Source organism: Pseudochaenichthys georgianus, chromosome 5 (genome assembly GCF_902827115.2).
Source record: "Pseudochaenichthys georgianus chromosome 5, fPseGeo1.2, whole genome shotgun sequence".
NCBI classification, from domain to species: domain Eukaryota; kingdom Metazoa; phylum Chordata; class Actinopteri; order Perciformes; family Channichthyidae; genus Pseudochaenichthys; species Pseudochaenichthys georgianus.
This window is the reverse complement of record NC_047507.1, coordinates 39,012,094-39,030,862: the sequence shown is the minus strand read 5'-3', so window position 1 is coordinate 39,030,862 and position 18,769 is coordinate 39,012,094. Positions and strand designations below refer to the sequence as shown.

Here is an 18,769-nt window from a genome sequence, read left to right as displayed (position 1 = left end):
GTCGGTTAGATAACTCTGAAACCAGCAAATGGCCTTATGACCGAAACGAGACATCAACATAACATTAGACATAATGTGGTGATCTCCAGTGTCAAATGCTTTGGCCAGGTCAATAAACAATGCAACACATACAGATTTGTTATCCAAAGCAGCCTTAATATCGTCTAAGACTTTCAGACCGGCAGTCACAGTACTGTGCTTTGATCTGAATCCAGATTGCATAGGGTTAAGGATGTTGTGTGAATTTAAAACAAGTTTTAGCTGAGTAGAAACTAGGGACTCAAGAATCTTTGATAACGCAGAAAGATTTGAGATAAGATTTGAGTTATTTAACTCTGTGGGATCACCAGCTATCAAGAGGGGCGATACCAGAGCTTGCTTCCACACAGCTGGCAGTGTGTGAGTGGACAGGGAGAGATTACAAATATCAGTTACTGGTTGTGCTATAATCTGAGCCGCAATTTTTAAAAAGAACGGGTCGAGGCCGTCAGGCCCGGCAGACTTTTTAGGATCAATTGATTGCAAACCCTGTAAGACTTCAGAGACCGAGAAATAAGCTAAATCAAAAACAGGGGAGTTCATCTCTTGACTAGGGCTGTGAGTACGACCAGATTTTCACGTAAAACTGGATTTCTCAGTCACACTTTGTTTCGACATTCGGAAAAAATCATGACCTATGACCATCGAACACACACACACACACACACACACACACACACACACACACACACACACACACACACACACACACACACACACAAACTGGACACATGTATTCATACTTGTAACTCTTTATTTAAAATGAGTCAAAGATGAAAAATCGACTGAATAACACTACTTTTAAATCCAGACTAAAGACTTTTCTTTTTGCCGCTGCTTTTAATTGAACTATTCACATCTTACACTAGACCGTAACTTGTATCCATGTATTTTTTCTTTTAATGTTTATTTTATTATCTTTTCTTTTTAATGACTGATTTTAAATGCCATTTTCTTAATGTCTTTCGTTTTTTGTAAAGCACTTTGAATTGCCTTGTGTTGAAAGGTGCGATATAAATAAACTTGCCTTGCCTTGCATTACATCAAATCTCAGTTTCTATGTGGTTTCCAAGTGGCCGAAAACACAACCTACCAAACTATATAAAATGTGCCCCTTTCCTTCTTTGTGAAGTCCGTGAAAGATTAAACCAAGAACAAAAGTAACATCATGTACGTTTTTTTATATAGCACATTTAATTTAATACACAATGGCAATTCCAAGTGCTTTCAATTATTATTAATGCAAATAAAAATGGAAAAATAAAACACTACATAAAGGTGAGAGAAGATATATTAAATTGGGGGCGGCAGTAGCTCAGTCTGCAGGGACTCGGCTTGGGAACCGACCGGGTTTAGACTGGTAACTGGAGAGTTGCCCCTGCTGAGACCCAGTGCTCCGGGTTATCCAAACACTGCCAGCCCCTTTCTGTCCCACCTCTTTAGAGCATGTATATGGGCACTACGTCTTTGTGGACAAAAGTTGCGCTACTTGTTGCAGGTTCATTAGAAAGGGGGTTGGGCTTCTCAAGTATTTAAATCTCCACAAACGAGTTGTGCCTCCAGTGTGCTGCTGACTGCCTGCCAGTGCGCATTTTTCTGTACATCAACGATTATAGGAAGGAAGCTTTTTGGAAAGATGACATATTCAGCTCCAGAATCTGGTAAGAACATTAGAGTCTCCTGTTACTTGCATTTATTAGATTTTTTAATAATGGTATTGAGTTTGGTTGCAAAACATAGTTTGACAGTCAGCCAACATCTAAAATAGCATCAGCTCATATTAAGAGTTATTATGTATACAATCTTAATATGGACTTCTAACTGTAAATGTAATGATTGAACAACTTAGCTAGTTTCCCAAAGCTCTTTAAGAAAGAAGATGCTTTTTGTACAAAACAAATGAAACTGTTAAGCCATATCTTTTAATGCCTTAGGGAAATTCACTAGCGACTCGATGCTTAATTTGACGATGATAATCACATTACATGAATGCGCTGACAGGATGCACAGTCTGTTAGTGAAAACAGCTGCACACTGCTGTAAATATGCGTATGATGCAGGTTTTCTGAGTGTCTTCAATTCAGGATTAAAATATTATTGTCTAAAATGTTCCTAAATAAGATTGTTTAAGTCTGTCTATTATATTAACTAAAAAGAAAACAAAAGGGTTCTTCAAAATGAAATGTTTTTTTTGTTGCTTACTATTGTATTGTAGTATACATGCTCACACACTTTGTCCTTCAATATTCTGCAAGTATGAACACAAAATACAAATGAATAATTACTTTAATGACTTGTGTTTTATTTAACTTGTTGAAACCTGCAAAAGCCGGTGGCGAGTCTCATCGCCGATGGGGGTGAGACTCAAAATTAAAATACAATAACAAAATATAAGCCGAGGGTAAAAGTGTCGAAAGAGCTGAGTACAACAAGCCTAACAAATAACAGACAACAATTCAGGGTTCTTTCATTAAACAATTGAAACCTTGTTTTCTCTGCACATGCTAAGATATTGACTCCAGGCCAATTCAGTTTAAGATCTCTTGTATTAGAGCAAATGTGCATTCTGCAGTTTAAACTACATATCAGTGACTGTGACACTCCTGCATGATGACACACATTTCCAAGCTTCTTGTTTGGTCCTGCCCCAGTTGCACACATACTTTCCCACTGCTTACTGTGATCCCTCATTGATGAGTTTGTAATCTCTGTCAAACATAACTTGCCCTAGTTTCTGTCAACACGCAGAACCGGTTCACTGTGGGGAATCTTTCTAAAACCTCCCTTGCAGCACTGGAATCGATATCTGAAAACTTTTCTTTAAATCTTCCCAATCATAATTGTTTTCCAAACACTTAAGAAAGAAAACTGGTACGGTAATAATGTCAGCAATTAAATAACAAGTAAACGTGGATTTAATCATTTGCATGTAAAATAAAAACATAGACATCAGTTGAAAAGTAATTTAATTTAGCTGACGCTTTTATTCAAAGTGACTCTCAATAAGTAGAATCAAGCATGAGGATACACATTGATGTACAAAAGCTTAAAATAAGCAAACATTTAAAGTACTACAACTTTTTTTTTGTATTGTATTGGTAAAGGTGCAGTCCAGACACAATACAACTACTTCATTTTCCACCCGAGAGGGAAGTTGTCTTTATGCCACTTAAAGAGTTATATCATGCTAATTTTCAGGTTCATATATATATTTAGTGACATGTCTCCATGCTTTAATGTTCTGTTACTGCCTGTGCTGCAGCACCTCTTTTCACCCTCTGTCTGAAACCAGAGCCCAGTCTGCTCTGATTGGTTAGCTTGTCGGCTCTGTTGTGATTGGTCAACCGCTTAGAGATGTCCCGCCCCTTAACCTATCACATACAATGTGTTGGAACACTAGCCAATAGAAGCGTGAGTGTTACAGAGTGATGTCACTATGTCGCAGAAGTAAACAAAGTACTCCTATGGGCGTTTCAGGATTAAAAGATGTCTCAAATATTAGCGTCTGCTTGGTATGTTTTTTATAGCAGTTCATCTCCGAAATTGTTACTAAAGCACCACGCCCAAAGATCTTGAGTTGGTGCCAAAACATGACTAAAACTATGTCTGGGATTTGAAGAAGTAAATCAGGTCTTAAATCGACTACACACAAACAGTTTGGAAACTGCAGTAAAGCACAGGAGGAAAAAAACGTTCTCGAAGAGAAAGTCAGAATTAAATTAAAATACATTCCACAGAATTTCAAAGAGGGTCGGTAAAGAAAATGAAAATCCATTTCATGTTCAAGTAAGAGCCTCTGTAACTGCCTATAATGTTTTAACCTATAATAATAAATCACATCAATCGTGTGCAAAACATATTCTAGGTATTTTATGAATTTATTATGTAATACTTTTCCAACATCTTTTGATGTTCACTATGAGCAACCATAAAAACTTCACTAATCTTACATTTTTAATCTGAATAAAGACGGTCGCTATTTTTTCAGCTTGTTCATGTTTGTTTTTTTTTCCTCTCAGTTTTTAAGGGAGTGGACCTCCACCCTAAGAACAACAACTTCCTCCACCACACCAGTGAGATCTCTGTGGATCAGCTGATCGTGAGGCGAGGTCAGCCCTTCAAACTGACCCTGAATGTGGCGCAGCCTTTCGGCCCTAAACTGCACCAGCTGCACATCACTGCAAAGACAGGTTGGGCTTACTTTAAATGATGCGTTTTATTTTGAAAACATGCCTCTTCCTGAGCTTCCAGTACGGATACAGTTGCTCAATATGGGCACTTTTTTTTGAAGAAACATGACCCATCCTGAGCTTCCTTAATGATACAGTAACTCCATGGATCCAGTATTTAGAAGGGGTGTGGGGTTGGGGGGATTGATACAAAATGAGACTCTCTGATCACTATAATACGGGAGGTTATTCCATAATAAAGGGTGTGATAAGAAAAGGTACTTTGGCCTAACTGTGTGTTTTTGTGTTTGGGTGTGTCTGCACTAATGAGCTAATGTCAATCAGCTGTGTCTGTCTGGCAAGATCTACGGTTTATGGTGACACTGACTGTTGCTGGGGCAAGTCCAATAGATAATGCATTGAGATACATCTATGAAAATGTGCTCCTCCTTAGTGTGATTTTAGTGTGTGTAGTGTCAAAGATGGCCATGGCAGCAGGTCACACAACGTGTAACGGCCCGTCCACACTACAGCTTCGACAGCTTCAAAAACGGTTTCCAACGCGTCTGCCCATTCACTTTGAATGGGGTGACGTCACTTTTCGCCGAACTGCATTGTGGGAAGCAGAGCGGAGCTTTCCTGGCGTTTTAGGCTGCAAAAGTTGAGCAATGTTCAACTTTTGAAGCTTCTGAAGCTTTCGGTGGAAGCGTCAGCCAATCAAATCATATGCCAGTACAAGCTCTAGCCAATCAAACCGCTGCTTGTGTGTCAGGGGCGGGAGATTCATGTGATTGGTTGTTGGTCGAGCTTCAGACACGCCCAGCTCTAAGCTTTTTTTGAAGCTGTAGTGTGGACGGGCCGTAATGGCTTTCTGGGCTTCAGAAAAGTCTCGCTACATTTATAATGTTGTTTTTTTAGACAGGTGCACGGAGTTTTAGAGAACTTTTCGGCCAGATGTTTTTAATCCAGTTGATATCATGAAGACATCTATGTGATGCCCACACATTTGCCTACTTTTGAAATCTGAAATTATGCATGGAATTGTAAGATTTTTATTTTTTCAGAAGATTTGGATTCTCCTCTGTACTGTAGCTGATGACACCCCGTCTACTTATTAACAAACAGAGCAAGACCTTCTTTATAAGAATGCCGAATCATATGGCCACAAAATAGGGTATTTTTCATAGCATGTGCACCATTACGTTAACTTAATTGGCTCCTCTGCAGGAGAAATTCCAACGGAGAAACAGGGGACGCTTTCACTCTTCGGCATCCCAGATGTGGTGACCCGCTCCCGTTCAGCGATAGCAGTATGGAAGGCGGATCTGCACAAGGACTCCTCCCTGCGAACTCTGGTCCTCAACCTCACCCCCCCGGCTGTCACCCCTGTGGGGGAGTGGATCCTGACTGTGAAACTCGGGGGGGAGGAGATGCTGCTGGGGAAGCTGGTGGTGCTCTACAACCCCTGGTGTCCCGGTAGGTGCTTCATCTGTCTGGTCAATGGGAAGATACTTTAACATCTTTAAAAGATACCAGTTTTTAAAAGTAACCAAGTAGGCCTACAGTCATACTATACTATTGTATTAGTACAAAAATACAATACAAACTGAAAATAATGTAATTGATTTAAAAATGATGGTATTGCTTCGGCATAAAAAATAGCCTGCTCCACTGCGTAACAACTGCTGAACGGCGGCAACAGCAACCACCTAAAATGACAGCAGCACTGAACGAGGTTTTCTGTGACTGTCCAAGTCTGTTCACAGTTTATTTTCCACTAACCTAGCTAAGTCCTTAAAGGAATGGTATGCTCATGACACTCATTTTTAAATAATTATCATCCGATAAAACAGACCAGTCTCTGCCAGTCTCTTTTTTTTTTTTTTTAATCCGATGACATTATCAGTGATTTTAAACTGATTATATACCGAAATAACATCAACACTGTGGGCGCCGCCATTTCCCGGACGTGACGTAAACCATGCGTTTGGTTTTCGAAGACACGTTGATCTCCATGTTATTTACTGTAGTTTCTCTCTTCAAATATGCCTCACTGTATCGCGAAATATTGCCACAATTCTGATAGGAACAATCCACGGAATGCTCGGTTCCATCTGTTGCCAAAAGGTAAGCGTAAGAAGTACATTCGGAGGCAGTGGCTAGCGAAATGTGGCCGGCCCGAACCGAAAGATTCACAGGCTCATGTATGCAGCGAACATTTCAAATTTCCGGACGACTACTCTGAGAGTATGATAAAACATAACATGGGATTTATGGAACAACCATTACTTAATGGAGATGCAGTACCATCGGTCTTTCTGGTGTCATCACCGACCAGGACACCAGTTCGGCCAGTTGAGAAATCGCCCTCTGCAAGTGTGAAGCGACGGAGGGGCAGAAGTAGTGCTCGGAGTAAGAATAAGGTATGTTATAGCGCATTTCCATTGCAGCGGCTAGCCCCGTTTTAACGTCCTTTAGCGTCCAGGTCAGGACAGTTTTTGGTGGCCTTTCCATATAGCGTAGTACCGGCTAGTGTGTATTTTCCCCCAGTTTTTTCGGCCCCATAAAATTGTGATTCTATGGCCAGGGACAACGAAGCTGAGTATGCTAAACTAGAGAGGGAATCGCTAGCAAGGGTGGTACTACATGCATACATATAGTATCTTATATCATCTTCCTATTATACACACATGCATTTCCAAACATTTGGACTACCTATGTTGCAAATGTATTATCTTTTCAATTTACACACGGCATCTATTGCACGTCTGTCCGTCCTGGGAGAGGGATCCCTCCTCTGTTGCTCTCCCTGAGGTTTCTCCCATGTTCCCTTTAAACTGTGGGTTTTCTTCGGAAGTTTTTCCTTGTACGATGTGAGGGTCTTAGGACAGAGGGTGTCGTATTGTCATACTGATATGTATGGCTGAATTCCCCCATCCAATCTCTTCACATTGGTCAAAACTTCTTCCTCTGCTGACGAGTCCGAACTCAAATACGCCGCCATGTTTCCGTGTGTTGACAAAGTGAACGCATGGATGACGTCACGACCATCACGTGACTACTGAAAATGGCAAACATGGCGGCGGCCAGACGGAATATACAGGTCTTGATAAAAAAGAGCTATAAAATCATTATTTACCGGGGAATATCGCTGATTTCTTCAGGGTATGGTTTAAACATAACGTTTCACTAAATACTGAAGTTTTGATTAATTATCTAATGAGTGGACCATTCCTTTAAACACCGCCAGAGCCCATACCGTGTTCCTGTTCATGTTTACTTCCTGTCTATCTTCTTCTGCTGTTCACGTTAGTGTTTACTTCCTGCCTGTCTTCTTCTGCTGTTCCCTTCAGTGTTTACTTCCCGTCCGTCTTCTTCTGCTGTTCCCGTTAGTGTTTACTTCCTGCCTGTCTTCTTCTGCTGTTCCCATTAGTGTTTACTTCCCGTCCGTCTTCTTCTGCTGTTCATGTTAGTGTTTACTTACTGCCTGTCTTCTTCTGCTATTCACGTTAGTCTTTACTTCCTGTCTTTCTTTTCTTCTATATATTTTTCTGACGTTCAAAGCTCTGTCTTTTCTTTTCTCCGTTGATACTCCTTAGCAACGGTCATTATTTTGCTTAGCAGCTGTGTGCTATCGAGTATTAACAACCTGTGAAATGTCCAAATGACCAATCAGAATAGAGTAAACAACTAACTTGTGTAATAATACAGTATACAGTAGAACTATTTAAAAAAAACAAATAGTTGAACAATTATTAACAGGCAATAACATAAAAGTAATTATCAGATATTGCGTATTTATTTATTATTTAGTATTTTTACACTGTTACACTCAATATCTCAAACACACTGCAGCAGTGTAGAGAATATCTTCCTCATTGTGAAATAATTAAAGTTATTTTGGAGTGAAAAGGAGTTTAAACAGTCCGGTTAAAACAAATGATATCTATCTATATAAATATAAATAAATAAATAAATAAAACATACTATATATAATATTCTATATATATATATATATATATATAGTATATTTTATGTTATAAATTATTACAAATTAACATTCAAATTAACTAAACTAAAGTCACTCAAAACATTTTTATTTTAAACTTAAATAAAAAGGGGGTTGGGGTTGGTCGATGGAATAGTCAAACAAAACCTTATTTATTTATTTATCTTTGGTGACAAAAATTGTTTGTTGTATCAGTTGTCAACTGCGTAAAAAAGAAGAAAATAATACTTGAATCACTATGCAAGAAAGAATGTACCACCAGTAGGCTAATGTGGAATGTATAAATCCTGCTTCACAAATTGTTTCTCAAGTAAAAGTATATCAGAAGGACTTAAGATAATAAAAGGGGGGAAAAAGGGGTTTTACAGTTACATCTGTCCTCTTTTGCCATTAAGTAAGATTGCTAAAGTAAGATGTTGAATACAGGACATGTTATCGTATAATTTGAATACAAATAAAAAGTCTGTCTTCCTGTGTGTGTGTGTGTGTCTGTCTGTCTGTCTGTCTGTCTGTCTGTCTGTGTCTGTCTGTCTGTCTGTCTGTGTGTAGATGACTGGGTGTATCTGAAGGATGAGAATGAGATAAAGGAGTATGTGATGAATGAACAAGGAGTCATCTACAGAGGTAGTACAAGACATATCTCCTCTAGAGCCTGGGACTTTGGACAGGTACACACACACACACACACACACACACACACACACAGTGTTTTTGAAACATTTGTTTATATACTTTTTAGAATTCAAGTACACAATACTCTTTTTTTAGTATCACAGATGTAAGTTTTAAATTGTAAATCTGACATTTTAGTGGCTGAACTTTAAGTTTGAGTTTGAATGAAACTGCAAATGATGTATCTTTTAAAGTTTAAATAATTCAAATATATTTTATATTTCAATTCAAAATTCTCTCCCTTCTTCCAGTTTGAGGACAACATGGTGGAAATTAGTTTATTGATTTTGGACCTTAACCTCAAACACAAGAAAGACCCTGCTGACGATGTCTCCGCTCGCTGTAACCCCATCTACGTCAGCCGCGTGGTCAGCGCCATGGTATGATATATATTTGTATTTCTTATGCACGGCTTCCTAAACCTTTTTATAGCAGCCAAGCCTTTGTTGGCTGACAGTTCAGACTGTTGTGTACCAAAAATCCAGAAATGATGCGAGTCAGTGATACCACTTAATGCAGAAAGTAAAAACGTTCTATCGCTAAATGACGGGATTGTAAGTGTTAGCATGTGTTACGGCCACAGCCTCGACTCCACTTTAGTGGCTCGCACTGAGACCCGCAACATGAAAAAAAATACACGCAACAACAGTACTTAGTAACGGACATTTATTATTATTGAGCCGTTTTCTTACAAAAGCCAAATGGGAAAAGAAAAAGGTCTGGAGGACTGGCCAAAAATAACAAAAGGAAGGAGGGAGCTCGAGCCAGCCACACCAGGGGCCGTAGGACCAAGAGCTTCCCCCCTAACCAAAAGCCAGGCGTAAACCCTATGGAAACAAAGAAAGCCGCGAAAACTGGACTACCAGGGGGGTATACTACGAAGCAGGATTTTTGCTTAGCCGGCTAAATTCAGGGGAAACTCCGGCTTTCCGGTCCTACGAAGCTGGTTCTCTTTTTAGCAGGCTAGATCTCCATGGTAATATATGCTAGGCAGCTAACCTGGTCGGGACCAGGTTAGGTTGCAGGCTAAGAGCTCAACTCAGTGAAAGCACCGCCTGCTGACCAATCAGAGCTCAGTGTGCGGAGTTTAAAGCGATCAAGTCATATTACAGGAGAAAGGAAATACAGAAAAGCTGCCGTCGCAGGAAAGACGGCCGGCAAAAATCACCGACTGTGTGAACGTGAACATTAATAGAATATCACCTCCATCTTCAGAGCAATCTGACTATTATAACATTAGCGTTAAGAAAGCTTACTTATATATCGGCCACAACATAAGTAACCGGATCAGAGTACATTAAGTACAGTCCGCGGCATATCACTTCATAATGTATCATATATCTCCTTATCTGAGTCAGCTGAGCCGTATCTGGCCGTGCAACACTCACAGTGTCACATACTGGATGCAGAAGTATTATTTTAAGCAACACATAAGTTGACGAAACACTCAAGACAAATGTAATTGAAGTCAGATCGTGTTTTAGACGGGGCAGTGATATCATAAACCTGTTAATGTACGCATTCAAACACTTTTTCTTTTTCCAGCTGTATTCACCTTGCAGGTGCAGCTCTGTGGCTTTTATCCTGGATAAAGTGTTTAAGTCATGGATGTTTAAAGTTTAACTTCTTCATTTTTGACTAGTATTAAAGTTCACTTTTCATTCAGGAAGTACAGTATGACGCTGCGCTGTCAGTACGCTTCTCCATGTTTGTGATTGGTCGAATGCTCCAAATACCACCCCTTTCATGTGAACGCGCACCTAACTAGATAGGACACGGCTGGCTTGAGCGATCCACTTGATAACCAGCGTCGTAGTACAGTTTAGCGAGAGCGCGTATGTTTTGGATTAGGCCAACCGGCTAACTAAAACATATCCAGGTTAGGTTGAACCAGGTTCGTAGTACAGGCCCCAGGTCCTCCAGGCTAAACATAAACACATCAACACCACACAGTATAGCTCAAGCCCCAGTACATAAACAAGGGTCTTCACAGGAGAGTGTCTCCCGGCATCAGAAAAGGGCGAGACATCCTTCTCCTCCAGCTTCTCTTTATACATCCGCGACTGAGTGGAATTGGAAACACCTGGGCAGAGGCGGAGCCAGGGGCAGACCAGGTGCACCTGCACCCTGCACCGTGCAGGGAGACAGAAAGAAAACAAGGAGGGGAGCACGTAACACCCCCACCATGAGTTAGTGATTTTTATTTTTTTAAATAAAATAATCACAACAATCAACTTTGAGTTGACAGACGCAATCACGACTACGTTTTCTTTTACGACCACCCAGGGCCATACACAGAACAGGCAAATACCAGACAAACACACACAAATAAACACTCGCAACAACCGCTACATATTGATAAGCGCGACAACGCATCGACCAACACATTGTCCTAACATCATAAACTTAGACGGAGACAGGGGCTCTGGTTTCAGACAGAGGGGGAAAAGAGGTGCGGCAGTACAGGCAGTAAGAGAAAAAGAAAGGCCTTTTTGAACATTAAAGCATGGAGACAATACACAAATGAAATGAGCATAAAAGTGAAAGTGAATAAAAGTGAATTTCTATGGTGAATGGAGAAGCAAAACCTTTTGGTGTAGTTTTGATGAATTAATGTTAGTGAGGACCAATGGAAGTTTGCTACAACAGCAAAATATGTTAAAACATCTGTTTACAAACTCCCAGACAACACGTGTTGTATATTAAAGTCCTAATGCATCCACTCGTGTGCTTAAGACTTCCTTAATGTCACAAACGAGCTAAGAACCAAAATGCAACACACGGGAAACCAGGGATAGTCGGTAACCACCTTTTTTATAGGCAAAGGGCTGGTCGGGGACAGGCGAGGTTTCCAGGAGTAAGCAAGATGGGAGACGCAGGTACAGTACAGGCAGGGTCAGGGACCGGGCAAACCAGAATAATCCAGGGACAGGCAGGGTCAGGAAACAGGCGAAGCAGACGAGGTCGAAACCGGGAGAGCAATCTGGAAGGTAATGCGGGAAAGACTGGCATGCTGCGAAGTACGATCTGGCACTGAGGTGAGAGTGAAGGGGGCCTATATACTAGTGGAGCTGATGGGTGCAACAGAGTGAGAGAGAGAAACAGGGTGTGACTACCAAGCGGCAAACTCTGGCGAACAGCCGGGAAGCCAATACGGAAGTGCCACACACTGCAGTTCATACATGGGCCGCTAGGGACTGGCTGCAGAAAGGAGCAATTTCCATAGACCCCCATGTTAAAATGCCCAACTTTACAGCAGAAAAAAACATGTTTCTACCCATGGATGCAATACATATTATTATCGATATAGTTAGATTCCACCTTCATGATTATGAATCTGTGAGTGAATTGTTTTCTAACATGACCCTTTTATTTATATTAGGTCTTAAAGTGTTTGCATACATTAGGGCGTGGTCACGTTGATGGACACGTACATGCCTCACTGTCAGCTAACAGCAACTTGTCCACTCTGCTAGGCTACAACCATAGAGGCTACAACGTTAGTTAGTCATAGTACTGTACTTGACCCTTTAGCTTTAGCCGTGTTCGTGGTGATTGTGCCTTTTAGGGAATATTGTTACAAATACCAGACAATTAAAATGTCGTGCTGTGCGCTTGAATGTACTAACAGAACTTCCAAGAAGTCTAAAATGATAATATTATACATGTTAACCCCGTTCGCAGGTGTTTGTGTGCTTGGTAGCTTAGCTTGTTACTTATTAGCCAGCTAAGGACGTAACCCTTTATGCATACATATACATTTTAGTTTATGATTCAGCCTTGGGTAAGACTTTTATAGTCTATGGCTATGACGCCCATAATGCTAAACGGGAGCAAATGTTAATAGGGGACCCAATTATCCCAGTGGTGGCCGCTGGAGCTAATGGAGCCGCAGGGGGCTAGCTCCAGCCGGCGTCCCGGAGCTAGCCCACTGCGGCTCCGTTAGGTCCGGGCGGTGGAGTCTGTCTTTTCTCAACGTGTGAATGACAAGCATTAAGAATAACAAAATATAGCTAATTCTGTTGCAGATTGTCTCATTTGATTATGAATGTAACGTTTATATAGGGGAACTACACTGTTAGCAGTAACTTGGTATGCATGTATTTCATGTTAGCTTCTTAGCCTGAGCTAGCTCTGTTTACTTCCAGTTCGGAGGCAGCAGGTCCCGCCTCGGCTCCGCCTCTTTGCCCTTATTTGGAGCAGGCGGGATTAGACTGACGTCACAGTCGAGCCGTTAGTGGCCGACTCTGCCTACTAAGGGCTTCACGGCAACTCTGCAGAACCCTATGGGTAACGTCACGGACACTACGTCCATTTATATATACAGTCTATGGTGACTACCAGGTGACTAAGGAATGCTAATGCAGAAAAAATAGGTGAGTGAGGGAGCAGACTGTGACACTTAACATGCATTTTAAAATACACCTTGGCTTTTTTATTAACATCCATTTATTTCAACTGATCGAGATCCTCTCAGTTTTTCATCATTCATTGTGCGGCCAAATGGGAATGAAAGCATATTTGTCCACTCATATGATGATAAGACTATTAAAAACTTGAAAAATATCCCTCTAAGGTACATTTAGAATAGATAAAAATGTGCGATTAATTTGCGATTAATCGCGATTAACTATGGACAATCATGCGATTAATCGCGATTAAATATTTGTAATCGACTGACAGCCCTAGTAATAATACAGTATACAGTAGGCCTATTTAAAAAACAAATATTTGAACAATTATTAACAGGCAATAACATAAAAGTAATTATCAGATATTGCGTATTTATTTATTATTTAGTATTTTTACACTGTGTTACTCAATATCTCAAACACACTGCAGCAGTGTAAAGAATATCTACCCTATGGCGAAATAATTAAAGTTATTTTGGAGTGAAAAGGAGTTTAAACAGTCCGGTTAAAACAAATTATATCTATCTATATAAATATAAATAAATAAATAAAACATAATATATATAATATACTATATATATATATATATATATATAGTATATTATATATAGTATATTTTATTTTATAAATTATTACAAATTAACATTCAAATTAACTAAACTAAAGTCACTCAAAACATTTTTATTTTAAACTTAAAGAGCCTGTGACACGAGTTTCCCCCATCATCCAAACCCATCAATTTGAGTAAATATTGTCCCCTTGAAAACCGTTACTGAACTGATTTTGGATATTTGTACTTTGATAAACATTAATCTGCCCTTCAATGTTGACAATTTTCTGGATCTTCTCAGGGATTCTTCAAGTCCCGCCAAATGATGTGTGACGTCATTGCGGGCACAGCGCTCCAGCTGCACCGTTCAGGATCCCAGCATCTGCATGTAAACGCACGATGGTGCACACAGCAGCAAGCTCAGACAGCGATGACAGTTTAATTTTGAATGTGTCTGAGAGCTCATATGAGGCTGAAGGATCGGTTTATGTTGTATCTGTTAGAAGTTTAGGAATTAGGTGCGTCAATATGGGCGATCATACGGTCATGTAGCCAGTGGTGGACTGGGACTAAAAATCATCCCGGGACTCTCGACCAGCCCACTTCGGTACCGCTAGTAAATTGTCAACGGGGGGAGCGGGGGATGTCAGGGGCGGCGGGTGCTGTAGATAGCAAATGTAAATATGTAAATATTTGTGTCACTGCATCCTGGTAAAATACAAATATAATGTATAATGTCTGTGTCTTTGACATTAGCGCTGCTCGCCACCTGTGCCCTGTACTACGAAGCCAGTTCAACATACCCTGGATATGTTTGAGTAGCAAACAAACTAACAACAACAAACTAACAAACGAGATCTCGCTAAACGGTCCTACGACGCTGGTTATCAACTCGGTAAATCAAGCCAGGGTTTCTCTCTCCAGCTGAGAGCGCGTTCACTTCTAAGACACGAGTGGATCTGACTTTAATTACATTTGACTCGAGTGTTTCGTCAACATAATGTGTTGCTTAAAATAATACTTCTGCATCCAGTATGTGACACTGTGAGTGTTGCACGGCCAGATACGGCTCAGCTGACTCAGATCAGGAAATATATGATATATTGTGATATTATATGATCGATGATCTGATTGATGATGTGATATCAGTGTGATATGAATGATAAGTGCGACACGTTGGCGTCTTCTCTGCATACGGCAGTTTAAACTGTATTTCCTTTATCCTGTAATATGACTTGAGAGATTTAAACTCCGCACACTGAGTTGATCTATTTTCTATAGACGCCGGAGGCGGGCAGCGTCAGGTAAAATAAGTTATTTAGCCTTCCCAAACCTGAGCCTCACGCGCCGCCTATGGGGGATGTGCTAGTGACTTATCCGACCGGCCCACTTCGGTACCGGCGCATCGGGATTCGTCCCGATGGCCAGTCCGCCACTGCACCCAGCCCACGTAAACTGTCAACGGGGGAGCCTCGCTGCGGGGAAACGGTGGACCTCGTGTCCCGATCGGAGTGGGAATAATAATAATAATAATCCGTGCATTTTATCCATTAAAATCCCCAACATTGTGGTAAAAAAACCACACGTTTAATCCATGTTGTTGGTGTACTACAACTACAAAAAGCATCGGTTTGTTTTCTCATCAGGAAATGCATACCGGCACAAACAAACGATTTGTAATCATCATCCTCACGATCATTTAATGTATCATATGTTCGCCGAATTGACATGAAAGCACTAATAAATGTAGTTTCATCCACTTGAGTTTACAACTACAAAAATAATCGATTTGTTTTTATATCACATCCTACGGGAGGAAATTCAGCAGCGCTCACTACCGATTTTTAATCCTAATGTAATCATCATCTTCACCACGATCATCTATGTTTATGTTCGCCGAATTGACATGAAAGCACTGACGAATATGAATATACTGTAGTCAACTTCATTACAACGTTATTAACGTGCCTAAACTCAGTAATTCACCATTTCTACGCATGACAACTGAGGTTACGTACTGTAACCCAGCTTCTATGAGTATAGGCGCAGCCCTCTAAGGCTATCGCGATTGGGTAATCCCACTGCACGTGTGCAGCACTGACAGACTTAATCCACGCCCACCTATGACGTGGGCCCCACCTCCGGCCTCACTTCCGTATAAATAGGAAGATGGCCCGTCCAACTGCTCCCACACAAACAGCTTTTCTTCAGCTATTCGCGGAGCCAGTGGGGCCCGAACCTTAGAGGGCTGCGCCTATACTCATAGAAGCTGGGTTACAGTACGTAACCTCAGTTCTCTTTCGTATGAGGCTTCGCCCTCTAAGGCTATCGCTATTGGGTTAAGGGCGAAGCAGGATGTAGTCCACGCCCCACTGGTCCGTCCGTAACCAGAAGCACAAAAACCCATCTACTCAATTAATAACCCATGCGAAAAAGAAGGAGCATCACAGTCCCTGGAAATATAGCATTATTCCAAATGAATATTCTCTTTAAAGGAATGAAGGTGAATACCTGTCGTTTAAAAAAAGTAGAGATAAACAAATCCCACTTGTTAAACCTATAAAAGAGGGGCAAAAGGGGCAGCTCTCTGAATGCCGATAGGCAGGAGAGAGGGCACGCCGTTTAGTCCCTGACATTACTTAATCTGACAGAACACTCAGTACTGAATGTGTAAGAGAGGAATGGGAGACATCCCTCAAATAAAAACGAATAAAAGAACAGGGGGAAGACCAAGATGCAGCATTGCAAATGTCTTCCACTGTTATTCCTCCATGCAACGCCATAGAGGTTGAAATTCCTCTGGTGCCGTGCGCTTTGATGTTTTCTGGGGGATCCACCCCAGAGTAGACATACGCCTGTGATACAGCCTCACACAGCCAGTGTGACAGCCGCTGTGCAGATAGAGGCTGCCCTATTGAGTGCTCTCTGTAATGCACAAACAGGCGCTGAGACTTGCGCAACGTGGCTGTGCGTGCAATATAACATGACAGCGCACGTACGGGACAGAGGAGATGAGATGTGGCTTCTTCCTCTGATGTGTGAGGAGGAGGGAAGAAACCATCCAAAGTGATCCCTCTCGATCTAAAAGAGCTTGTGATCACCTTTGGCATAAAAGCTGGGTTAAGGCGCAAAACAGCTGAACTGCCATCTCCTTGGATCCGGAGACATGACGGAGCCACAGAGAGAGCAGACACATCACTCACCCTTTAGCTGATGTGAGAGCCAAGAGCAGAGCTACTTTGGCTGACAAGAACTTCAGGGGGACCTGATCTAAAGGTTCAAATGGAGCTTTACTCAGTGCGCGTAACACTAAGCCAAAAAACCCATTGAGGCGCCAAAGCGCGTGACACATGTCTGACAGGGTTTCCGCTAGGATTTTTTCTCGCCGGTCAAATGTCCGGGCAGAATTTATTTTACCGGACAAATGTGAAACTTACCGGTCATATTTCAATAATAATAATAAGAGTTGTGTCGCAGAGTTTCCGTTAGCAGGTAATTACCGGACTATGAGCAGATATGCTTCAGTTTAAAACTCAGTTCACGGGGCTCATTTTTATATTGCTTCAATTTATAATCGTAACAGATCGAAAAATTCAGATTCATTTTTCAATAAATTCTTCCACAAACAACAAAATTATTACATTCAAACAAACTACTTGTAGTAGATAACGTACATTATTCAAAAGTTTACATCAACTTTGAATAATAACACGGGAGTTTAACAGTTTCTCAAGCAGCTCCTGCAGCTCGCTAAACAGAGGGCGGGGCTTCAGGTGATTATACAGAGCTGCGTGTCTCGGTCAGACTCAGCAGCTGATCTGATCTCTCTCTCGCGTCCGGTTATACTTCACTCGCGTTTATGTCCATATCGATCAGATCCAGCTCTCCTGATCAGCCTTTATAGAGAGCTCCGATCAAACTATTAAGATTGAATATCGGCCGATAATGACCGGCGGCCGATCAATCGGAGCCTCCCTAATTAGTACCAGACATTTTGACCGGCAGGTTTTGAATTTACCGGTTTTTAATAAATGTTATCAGCTAAAAACCGGTAATTACCGGCTAACGGAAACCCTGATGTCTGAGTCTCTGTGCTCCCCGTAGAAAACGTTTTGTCAGAGGGTGACTAAACACCGTGCTGACCCCAAACCTTGGCAAGATGAAATGGCAGCAGCATATGTTTTTACCGTGCTATAAGCCAATTCCTGTCCAGCAACAGCTGGAGGAACGACAGCACGAGGCAGGGGGCCCAACGGGGTCCATGTTTTTCCCTGCACACCACACGGAACGCTGTCCATTTGGCTGTGTAGGATGTGTGTTCAGCAGCTGCGCTGATCGAACACCTCCCTGGCGATTTATGTAGGCCGCCGCTGCTTTGTTGTCTGTTTGAATCAACATATGTTGATTGTACACTATGAAGGAGACCCAGGGGGATCACCACGTGACCAGCTGATATCATGTCTAACAGCTGCATCACGGAGAGGGCTGTCACCGCCCCGCGGGGTGTGACGCGCCGGAGGAGAGCTGTCACTTTCTCCCCTCTCCGCTGTGAGAGTCGCGCTCTCATGCGGGCTGAGTTCAATTCCACTCCCAGTTAAAAAGAAAACTTGGGAGGGACGAGGACAGCTCTTCTTCCAGTTGATAATGAAACCCAGGTTTGACAGATGAGATACTAGCTGTATCGTCTGTAAGCCGCTTCCTCCCTTCCTGGAGCGAGCCTGCCACAGCCGGTCGTCCAGGTAAAATAACACTCTCATCCCCATTCTGAGTAGCTGCTCCCACCGGCTCCACCCACTTTGAAAAAGTGCGTGGAGCCAGGAATGAGAATCACAGGAAATTCTGTGTTTCGGGATGATGGTTACGTGGAGGACTGCATCCTTCAGGACTATGGATTTGCACCTCCCTGGTGAACACTCCA

General features: G+C 41.7%; 1 protein-coding gene across 1 annotated transcript in view; it reads left to right on the top strand.

Annotated features, from left to right (window-relative positions):
* The first annotated feature begins 1,562 nt into the window (after nt 1-1,562).
* The window catches only part of LOC117446492 (protein-glutamine gamma-glutamyltransferase 5-like), a 35,749-nt gene continuing 18,542 nt past the window's right edge, over nt 1,563-18,769 (top strand). Inside the window, exons 1-5 of the mRNA XM_071203330.1 lie at nt 1,563-1,700; nt 4,059-4,229; nt 5,436-5,684; nt 8,767-8,885; nt 9,141-9,269. Coding sequence (XP_071059431.1) covers nt 1,676-1,700; nt 4,059-4,229; nt 5,436-5,684; nt 8,767-8,885; nt 9,141-9,269 — 693 coding nt within the window. The 5' untranslated portion in view covers nt 1,563-1,675. The remainder of the gene's footprint in view (nt 1,701-4,058; nt 4,230-5,435; nt 5,685-8,766; nt 8,886-9,140; nt 9,270-18,769) is intronic.